General features: G+C 43.5%; 1 protein-coding gene across 1 annotated transcript; it reads right to left on the reverse strand.

Annotated features, from left to right (window-relative positions):
• Positions 1–8579: 8579 nt before the first annotated feature.
• Positions 8580–10903, reverse strand: RPLP1 (ribosomal protein lateral stalk subunit P1). The gene is made up of 4 exons (XM_037835379.1): positions 10690–10903; positions 9885–9959; positions 8954–9071; positions 8580–8699 (listed from the first exon to the last, which is right to left on the reverse strand). Exons 1-4 carry the CDS (start codon positions 10759–10761, stop codon positions 8620–8622), a joined length of 345 nt encoding a protein of 114 aa, XP_037691307.1. The 5' UTR covers positions 10762–10903; the 3' UTR covers positions 8580–8619.

Consider the following 10903-nt stretch of genomic DNA (forward strand, 5'->3'; position numbering starts at 1 on the left):
CATTGTGTGTCTCACAGCTTCACTCCTTCTCATAATTGGTCAATATTCCATTGTATGCATACACCACAGGTCACCATTCTGTTCCTCAGTCTATGGACCCTTAGGTCACTTCCACCCATTGCAAATCATGATTGCTGCCTCCATGAACACCAGTATGCAAATGTCCATTCATGTCTCTGCTCTCAGATCTTCAAATGACATACCCCATAATGAGGTTGCAGGACTTTATGGTCCCCACATACTTAGCTTTTTGTGGAACCACCAAACTGACCTTCAGAAAGGCTACACCATTCTACCTGCTCATCAACAGTAGATAGGTACATCCCTCTCACCATGTTTTCTCCAACACTTTTACTCCTTGTGCCAGTTTGAATGTATTATGTCCCCCAGAAAAAGCCATATTCTTCGATGCAATCTTGTGGGGCAGACATAATAGTGGGGATTAAGTTGGAACATTTGGATTAGGTTGTTTGCATGGAAATGCGCCCCACCCAACTGTGGATGATAACTGATGGGATATTTCCATGGAGGCGTGGCCCCACCCATTCAGGGTGGGCCTTGATCAGTGGAGCCATATAAATGAACTGACTCAAAGAGAAGGAACTGAGTGCAGCTGTGAGTGATGTTTTGAAGAGGAGCAAGCTTGCTAGAAAGGAACATCCTGGGAGAAAGCCATTTTGAAACCAGAACTTTGGAGCAGACGCCAGCCACGTGCCTTCCCAGCTAACAGAGGTTTTCCGGACGCCATTGGCCATCCTCCAGTGAAGGTACCCAATTACTGATGTGTTACCTTGGACACTTTATGGCCTTAAGACTGTAACTATGTAGCCAAATAAACCCCCCTTTTTATAAAAGCCAATCCATCTCTGGTGTTTTGCATTCCGCAGCATTAGCAAACTAGAACACTCCTATATATATTTTTCCTACAATTTTATAGAGTTATTTTCCCACCATACATTTAACCACAGGATACAATCAGTTGTTCATGGTATCATCATAAAGTTGTACATTTATCACCACAATCAGCACTTGAACATATTGATTACTATAAGAAAAATTGTTTTTTTGCAATAATAAAAAAGATGATAAAAAGAAAAATAACATGTCATACAATACAATATAATAGTAAGGACAGAAAATAACACCACTACCAAGAGTCCCATATTCCTCCCCTATATCCCCCTCTCATATACACTTTGCATTGGCATATTGCCTTTGTTACAGTTAATGGAGGTATATTACAATGTTACTGTTGACCATAGACTCCAGTTTGCTTTGATTATGTTTTTTCCCAAATACCATCCCTTTTTCAACATTCTACATGGTTGACATTCATTTGCTCTCCCACATGCAAAAGCATGTTTATATTTGTATATTTAGTAACAGTCATTGGCCACTCCAGTTTTTGCCAAGTTATACAGTCCCAGTCTTTATCATCTATCTTTACCTCTGGTGTCATACATTCTCCTATCCCACCTCTTTCAGCTTTACTCACAGACATCTTTGTTCGGTGTACTTACAATACTGTGCTACCATCACACAGTATTATGCTATCTATTTCTGGATCTATACAATAAATCCTGCTAAACATTCTGTAGTCCTTCAGGATCAAATGCCTGATCTCTACCCTCTTTCTATATCCTGGTTGCCTGTGTTGTCAGCTTTTAACTCCCAAAGTTTGCTCATTAATGTTTGTTCATATCAGTGAGACTATACAGAATCTGTCCTCTTGTTTCTGGATAACTTCACTCAACATAATGTTCCCAAGTTTCATCCATGTTATTATATGATCCATGTCTTTGTTCTGTCTTATAGCTGCATAATATTCCATCATGTGTATATACCACAGTTCGTTTATCCACTCATCCATTGATGGACATTTGGGCTGTTTCCATCTCTTGGCAATTGTGAATAATGCTGCAATAAACATTGGTTTACAAATGTCTGTTTGTATCTTAAGTTTCAGTTCCTCTGAGTATATACCTAGCAATGGAATAGCTGGGTCATACAGCAAATCTATATTTAGCTTCCTGAGGAAGCTCCACACTGTCTTCCAGAGTGGTTGCACCATTCTACATTCCCACCAACAGTGACTAAGTGTGTCTCTTTCTCCACATGCTCTCCACACTTGTCATTTTCCGTTTTTTGGATAATGGCCATTCTGGTAGGTGTGAGATGATATCTCATTGTGGTTTTGATTTGCATTTCCTTAATAGCCAGTGAAGTTCAGCATTTTTTCATATGTTTTTGAGCCATTTGTATTTCCTCTTCAGACAAATGTCTGTCCATGTCTTTTGCCCATTTTTTAATTGGATTGTTTGTCTTTCAGTTATTGAGATGTAGGAGTCCTTTATATATTTGGGATCTTAAACCCTTATCTGATACGTAGTTTCCAAAAATCATCTCCCATTGTGTAGGTTGCCTTTTTACTTTTCTGACAAAGTCCTTTGATGTACAAAAGTGTTTAATTTTGAGGAGATCCCATTTGTCTATTTGTTCTTTGGTTGCTTGTGCCTTGGGTGTGAGGTCTAAGGAACCACCTCCTATCACAAGATCTTTAAGATATTGCCCTACATTTTCTTCTAAGAGTCTTATGGTCTTGGTGCTAACATTTAGGTCTTTGATCCATTTTGAGTTAATTTTTGTATAAGGTGTGAGATAGGCATCCTCTTTCATTCTTTCGGAAATGGATATCCAGTTCTCCAAACACCATTTATTGAAGAGGCTGCTCTTTCCCAGCTGCTTTGGCTTGACTGCCTTATCAAAGATCAATTGTCCGTAGATGTGAGGGTCTACTTCTGAATACTCAATTCAATTCCATTGGTCGGTATATCTGTCCTTATGCCAGTACCATGCTGTTTTGAGCACTGTATCTTTGTCTTATGCTTCAAAGTCAGGTAGTGTGAGACCTCCCTCTTCGTTCCTCTTTCTCAAGATATTTTTGGCTATTTGGGGCACCTTGCCCTTCCAAATAAATTTGGCTATTGGTTAAATGCTAACATTTTTTGAACACGCACTGTGTCAAATGTTTTACGTAGACCATCTCATTTAATCCTAGCAAGAACTCTGTGAGGTAGGTGTCATTTTACGCCACCATGCTTAGAAAGAAGCTGACGTATGTAGAGGTTTAACAATTTGTCCAAGTTGACTGTATTAGTTAGGGTTCTCTAGGGAAACAGAATCGAGAGCTATCTATAAATATGAGATTTTATAAAAGTATCTCACGCAATTGTGCATAAGCAAGAGTCCAAATTCCATAGGGCAGGCAGCAAACTGGCAAGTTTGATGAACATGTTTGATGAATTCCTCAGGAACGAACCAGCAACTTTGACGCACTCCTTAGGAAAAGCTTCGCTGGTTAGCCGAAGAAGTGAAGGTCCTTTATCAGTGTCGATTAAAAGTCTTTAACTGATTGGATTAAATTCAGCTGACTGGATTCTCTCATTGTGGAAGACACCCCCTTCATTGATGTAATCAGCCACAGCTGCAACCAATTGACTGACGATTTAACAAACCAGCCTTCTGGTTTATTAACCAGCCACAAATGTCCTTGCAGTAAGGTTAGGCCAGTGCTTGCTTGACCAGACAACTGGGTACCATCATCTGGCCAAGTTGACACATGAACCTAACCATCACAGTGACACAGTGCAATTTAGTGGCAGAGTGGGATTTCAGTCAACTCAGATAGTCTGATATCTAAGCACTTAACCCTGCATCCCAGAAGACCTATGGGATCTCACAGCTGGAAGAAACATCTAGTTCACACTCCCTCCTCCTGAACCAGACATTGTCTTCTCCATCTCAACTGCATCTCAACACTTTTGCCTTATTTTGAATTAAAGCCGTCTCAAAATTTGTCAGAGTTCTTTCCTCCAGAGTTACTTGGAGTAAGTTGAGTCTCTCTTCCACACGAAAGCCCCTCTAATTTTTGAAAAATCAGAGTTTTTAATTCATGAAAGTAATGCATGGTCCTGGCTGGTTTGTTTTTAAACCAAGCAAATGGAAGAGAGAAATTGAAAAATAAAAATCTCTCCCCCACCTTCTCCAATCCCTCTCCTCAGAGGTAATCACTGTTGATTGCTACTTTTGAGTGCTTCCAGAAACTTTCTTTGTGTGTGTACGCAAACGTACACCACATGAATCTTTCTTTTCTTACATAAAGAGGATGATAGTATGCATACTGGTCTGCAACTTTCCTTTTTCACTTAAAAGTATCTTTGATGCATGAAAGCATCAAAGTTTATTCAAACTGCCTGTGGGTGTGTTTCTATTACAAACAATGCTTCAGTGAAATTACACATATGTTTATAGAATGGAGTCTTACACGTGAAATTCCTATTTGGAAGGTAAGGGCACTTTTTGAGAGACATGGCCTGGGTTAAACTTCCAAAATTCTCAGAAGCTGTCTGCTGTGGACTCAATCTCCCATCCTTTGAGGGAATTGGGGAGGTCCTTTCCAGGTTTGCTTTAATCCAGGAGTTCCAGCCCAGACTAATCTTAATCAGACTCATCAGTCGAGTTGCCTCCCAGAGGTCATGGTTCAGTGACGTGTGGTGTGGCCTGGAAAGCCGTTTTGTTGTCGTTTGCCTCGTGTATGTGTGTGTGTTTGTGTGTGTTTTGATATCTTCCCTGGCGACTCAGCCAGGTTGGGAAACATGTGATAAGCTGCCCAAAGTAAAGCAAACCTTTCCACTCTTTTCCCTGGTCAAAAAAGTTTCTGGACATAAAGGGGGGAGGAACAGAGAGAATCCACTTTCTGAAAGCAAAAGAACAGGTAACTAATTGGTGTGGGCTTAATCAGTAATGCCAAAGCACGGAAATCTATCGCTCCTCAAGTCTCAAAAAAAAAAAAAAAAAAAAGATAAAAACAAACCAACCAAAAAAAAACACACAACAAACAGTCTCTTGTGGCAGAACAAGGCCACTATTTCCAATTTCCAATTTGCGAATGTAATGCACCCCACCTCCTTCCCGCTAGTTAATGAAAGTGCTGGGCTCTCCAGACATAGAGGTTTCACAGGGGATTAGTTGCCTTCACTGACTATCCAACAGACCGCGAAATTTAGGAAAACAGAAAATCTCTTGAAAACCGGGATCGAGGCTAACGGGCACTTGCTTAGCGCGCCCCTAGCGGACAGAGGGGCTCAGCGCAACTGAGAAGTTCGGCTTCCCTCGGACACCCTCGGCCACTGGCCCCGCCTCTCCCCCGCCCCTTCCGCCCAGAGCGTTCGTTGATTGGCGAATGGTGGGATATAAACTTTTGAGGGCGGTCAGACGACGCTTTTGCGCCAGGAGCAGTGAGACTCGTGGCTGTTCGTGGACCTAAGGCCGAGGTGAGGTGAGGCCGCTTTATCCGGCATCTTTCCCTCATCCTACGTTATGTGGACGTAATAGATCACAGTGAGTGGGGGACCCGTGTGCCGGAAGGAAGTTTGCGGGCCTCCGGGCCTTTGCGTCTGCCATTGCACCTGCTGAGGATGCCCTTGCTCACTCCTGGCCTGGCTCAGGGCCGCGCTACGCTTCTGCCACCTCGCGTTATGTCCGCGGAGTCCCGCGGCCTGCTGGTTTAGGATGAACGAATGTGTAAGACTGGACATTCCGTCCTCATCTGGGTGAGAGTTCCCACCTCAGGGCCTGAATACCGATATTTGTACCTGGCAACCTGAAAGGTGCATAGTAAGGGTGAATTAAATGAATGGATGAATGAATGAGGCTTGTTTAAACAAAGTAACAGGTATGCTTGGTGAACAGTCAGAAGTGTGAAACTAGTTAGGAAAAACCAAAGCTTGCCTGGTTGGGATAGATGAGGGTGCTGAAGAGCACAAGGTGTGCTCCATGTGTCTTACACAAAAGGAAAATAACCTCGATGTCCCAGCAAGCATTGAGAAACATAGTCACTTATCCAGTTCATCCCCCAAAATGAAGTAAATATTATTCTCATTTTGCAAAGACAAAATTGAGGCTCGGGAAATATCAAATGAATAAAATATTAGCATTCTACATGTATATCTACATTTCAAGTTATTCTCTGGAAAGGTTTTTAGTTCTATTAGATTTTTACTATATGTTCCAGTTTGCCAATGCTGCTGGAATGCAAAATACCAGAAATGGATTGGCTTTTATAAAGGGGGTTTATTTGGTTACAAATTTACAGTCCTAAGGCCATAGAAGTGTCCAAACTAAGGCATCAACTGGAAGATACCTTCACTGAAGAATGGCTGATGGCATCTGAACACCTGTGTCAGTTGGGAAGGCACGTGGCTGGCATCTGCTGGCCCTGGGTTGCATTTCAAAATGGCATTTCCCAAAATGTCTCTGGGCTTGTCCCTCATAGCCTCTTCAGCTCCTGTGCATCTAACCGTCTGGGGGTCTTAGTGTGCCAGTTTGAATGTATTATGTTCCCCAAAACGTCATTATCTTTGATGCAATCTTGTGTGGGCAGACATATTAGTGGTGATTAGATTGTAATTCTTTGATTGTTTCCCTGGAGATGTGACCCACCCAACTGTAGGTGATAACCCTGATTCGAAAATTTTCATGGAGGCCTGGCCCCGCCCATTTAGCGTGGGCCTTGATTAGTTTACTGGAGCCCTATAAAAGCTCAGACAGAAGGAGTGCGCTTGCTACAGCCAAGAGGGACACTTTGAAGAACGCACAGAAGCTGAGAGGAGAATGTCCTCAGAGAAAGCCATTTTGAAACCAGAACTCGGGAACAGACGCCAGCCACATGCCTTCCCAACTAACAGGTTTTCCAGACACCACTGGCCATCCTCCAGTGACGGTATGTGATTGTTGACACCTTATCTTGGACACTTTATGGCCTTAAGACTGTAACTTTGTAACCAAATAAACCCCCTTTATAAAAAGCCAATCCATTTCTGGTATTTTGCATTTCAGCAGCATTAGCAAACCGAAACACTTAAATTTCTTCTCAAAAGGCAGGGCTTTTTAACTGTGGGCTCCAGGCAATGGCATAGGGAAGCCAGGTTGGGTGAGTTCAAACCACGGGTCCCCACAGTCCAAATTTGCCAGCCAAAAGGTGGAACAGTGCTAGACCATGTCCTACCCTGTTCTTGAGGTAGTGAACCTCTACTGCCCTTTCAGTCTGCTTCTGCCTGCCCAGCAGGGATTAGCAGCTTTCTACCACAAGTGGAGGCTGGGGGAACCAGGAGCTGGGGCTGAGGGGGGTTACTCAGGATCTCTCACCGCAGCTTCTTTGTCCCACTTTCCTGGGTGTTGCACAACACTCCCTCAGATCTTCAGAATCTGCTCGAGTTTCTGCCTGTTCCTTTTTTTTTTTTCTTTCTTTGGGTGTGTGTGTGTGTGTGCGCGCGTGAGCCCAGCCTCTCCCTAATCAGCCATCTTTGCTCTACCTCCAGTAAACTGTTTTAATCCCATCAGACCCCCACCCATTTACCAGTTTGTAACCTCAAGCATGTTACCTTGAGCTTCCAGTTCCTCATCTGTGACATACATCATATCATGAACAGATAACACACTTGAGACTAGCAGTGATATACACATTGCTCCACAATGGCCACTTTTTAAGTAATATATGAAAATCCCCAAATTAGAACACTGACCATAACATCACCAACCTACTGATCTCAGTCAAGGTCCTGAACTGTTTACATCCTTCACCTTTTATCAATGTTATCTTTTACTTTGGGTTATTTTGAGCCTAAGGAAAGATACTTTTTGCTAATTATTAAACCCCTCCCCATCACTCCATCCAAGAGGAAGCACGCAAGAGAAAACTGTGGGACCCAGTGGTTCCTATTTTCTGTCTGGACATCATTGGCACTCCTTGATGGTGAGGCAAGACAGCACATTTAGAAAGCACCATGGGTAACAGCCCTATGAACTTCTGAGCTATGCTGAGCCATCTGAGGTGGAATGTTGACTGCCAGTATATAGTGCCCCTCAGCTAATACTTAAGACATAGCAGAAGAGGAGTGGGAAAAAAATTAGCCGAGGTTAAGTCCTCAGTTTCATGAAAGTGGACATGAGATTCAGAAATGGAAATGATGAAGAGCAAATAGGACCCTCTGACTCCTATTGTCTTCATTCTAGTGTATAGGGCCATTTTATGAGAATCACTCGGTGTGCTCAGCTCCAGCCCCTCGGGTTTCAATAAGGGTCTTCTGAGGTGATATTAATGTTTCCTTGAGTCCTGCACATTCCATTTGGTAGCTGTGTAGCTGGGCAAGCTACTGCCCAGCTTGTGAAGTGTGCCTTCTGGGTAGGTGCCTGGCCCAGGAAAGCAATAAATAGTAAACCCTAGGGAATCTCATTTGATGTTGTTTAGAAAGTCCAGGGATAAGCCCTGTAACCACAAAGTTACACAATTAAATCTGAACAGGGCACCTACTCTGATCCACCCCACCCCTCAATCCCCACAGTGCAGTTCTCAAGGCTATTATTAGACATATTCTGAAGTGTCAAGACTGTTTAATATTTCCCACCTGGCAGGGAAAGCCAGCTCATGTTTCACAGCATTAGAAAATGTTGAAACCCACTGTTGCAGAGGTGAGATACTCTGCAGACCAAATCCCAAAATTACTGGCAAAACCAACAGCAAAAGGTTCAGCTTTTTATTGAACATGTTACAAAAGGGGTTTAGTCAAAAAGACCAAAGCCCATGTCATCATCAGATTCTTCAGATTCTTCTTTCTTTGCTTCCACTTTCTTCTCCTCAGCTAAAAAAAACAAAGGTAGGTAAGAGTGAAAAAATCACACCTCTCAATATTTTAAAACTAATGATAGAACTCCAGACCCTTCAACCTTCATGGCAAAAAATAAACCCTAGAATTCCCTCAGCACCACCCAATCATGCCTCAGGTTTTAAGACTTCCATATACCATCCGCCTGTAGTAAATTAAGAATGGTCTTGCCTATGCAACTTTCTTTTTATCTCCACCCCCCTTCCAAAGGAAAAACTTAAGCCGCCTACCTGGAGCAGCAGTGGTGGAGGGAGCAGGACCTCCCGCTGGTGCAGCACCTGCTGCTGGTGCAGGTCCACCAGCCCCTACATTGCAGATAAGGCTCCCGATGTTGACATTGGCCAGAGCCTGCAACACACATGCACACAGGTCAATACTCAGCTGTTTCTCAACCAGCCCAAATATCAGTTCCCAAAACCATACTTCTCCTCTACTGGAGTCACCTCTTTTCCAGTGACAAACTTTTGGTTTGCTTTTTTTTTTCAACCAAGACTGACTTTTCCCTGGTGATAACTTAAGATTCACTTGATTGGCCAATTTGTAATGTTTTAAAAATAACTATTCGCAAAACTATTCAGATTCAGAGGTCACACGTTGCTGTAGTTAAGTAGAAATGTCCAACTAATTACTTTCCCCCATATATGAAGAAACTGGTCTCAAAAAAAGTTGTAAACTTGATGGTAGAAAATTCAAGTTTTTCAGACTCCTCCTTTTCTGCTTTCTTACAAATTGTTTTTGTTTTTCACATCTGCTCTTAACACTAAATTTGATCCCAGACTGTCAAATCTAGGACTTTTTCCACAGGAATTTATTAATGACATAGGCAGTGTTTTTAATTTTTCAAAACCCTCCACCTTCAAGAGATACAACCCAAAGAGTTAGGGTTATTAATAGCTTCACTTGACAGATATTAAGTAACCCGTACAATGGCAAGGAGCCAGCGCCAAAATTCCTTGGGCAGAAGCCCAGCCTCATACCCAAAACAAAGTGCTCAACAGAAGGTTGACTGAATTTCCATTAGAAGAGGGTTATAATGAAGCCTTAATGTCATCCCAATAGAAATGCGTGAATTATCTGACGCTTGAAGGCACCTTAAGTGCGTACACTTGCCCCTAATAAGCCAGCAGACAGGTCTTCCCAACTTTGCCACAATCACCTTACCTTTGCAAACAAGCCAGGCCAGAAAGGTTCAACATTTACACCAGCTGCTTTAATGAGGGCATTGATCTTATCCTCCTAAAACAAATAAAATGCCAATCCATAAAAAAAAAAAAAGTGTAGCTTTCCTAAATGTCACCCAAATACTGCAAATTAAAAGCAAATCACTCAAAACGTGTGTACAGAGCCATGTTTATCCAGTTCAAATATCCTATCTTTTATTTCAGGTAAGCATAGTTTAAAAACCAGGTCTTAAACGTTACCATGAGCAAAATAAATGCATTTGCTCCTCTGCCAAACACTTTACAATGCGGTGAGTTCATCGTTATTTCAGACAGGGACAAAATGCTGGCCCTCATCACGCAGCTATTCTGGGTTAGGAGAAACACGACAGTGAACCGCTCAAGTGCTTTCTCCCACACCACGCTACCTCGACCCCAAGGCCTATTACATCAGACCAAAGGAATTCAAGGCGAACAATGTTTTGCAATCACACCAAAAGGAGATAAGTGGTGTCCAGAAATAAAATAAGGCGCGGATTAGGATGCCCGTGCTCTAAGGATAATTTTTTCTAAGTAAAGTTTCTCACAGCCAGATAACAACCTCAAGCCCAACACTCCGGGGGCCAGCACGTGGCTCGCGGTCCCTGGTACGCCGCACCTGGGCCCACCCAAGGGGCTTCCGCCCGGCTCCGAAAACACCTGGGGTGTCCGCAACCGCGGTTCTGGCCGGAAGAGCCAGACGCGAGAGTGGTGAGCGGTTGGGAGTGGGCAGGCCGCACACGCCGCCGGCCGGGGCCCGCACTCACCGTGACGGTAACCTCATCGTCGTGGAGTATGAGTGCCGAGTAGATGCAGGCGAGCTCGGAGACAGAGGCCATGGTGCGGAAGAGTGCTGAGCAGGCGGCTGCCGGGCGCGGTGCTAGTCGCCGGATGAAGTGAGGGCCTCACCCCAACGCGGCCTTAGCTTCCTCGGAAGAACCGAGCACCTTGAAGGCAGCTGAGGAGAGGAAGCCCCGCGCC

This window comes from Choloepus didactylus, chromosome 4, assembly GCF_015220235.1.
Source record: "Choloepus didactylus isolate mChoDid1 chromosome 4, mChoDid1.pri, whole genome shotgun sequence".
Taxonomy (NCBI): domain Eukaryota; kingdom Metazoa; phylum Chordata; class Mammalia; order Pilosa; family Megalonychidae; genus Choloepus; species Choloepus didactylus.

Bases quoted from the DNA above. Each gene is read 5' to 3' on its own strand.
- RPLP1 (XM_037835379.1), bottom strand. From the start codon at position 10,761: ATGGCCTCTGTCTCCGAGCTCGCCTGCATCTACTCGGCACTCATACTC. The intron at 9,960-10,689 runs GTGAGTGCGGGC...TATTTGTTTTAG, and splicing joins ACGATGAGGTTACCGTCACG to GAGGATAAGATCAATGCCCT. The intron at 8,700-8,953 runs GTAGGCGGCTTA...TGTTTTTTTTAG, and splicing joins CTCCACCACTGCTGCTCCAG to CTGAGGAGAAGAAAGTGGAA.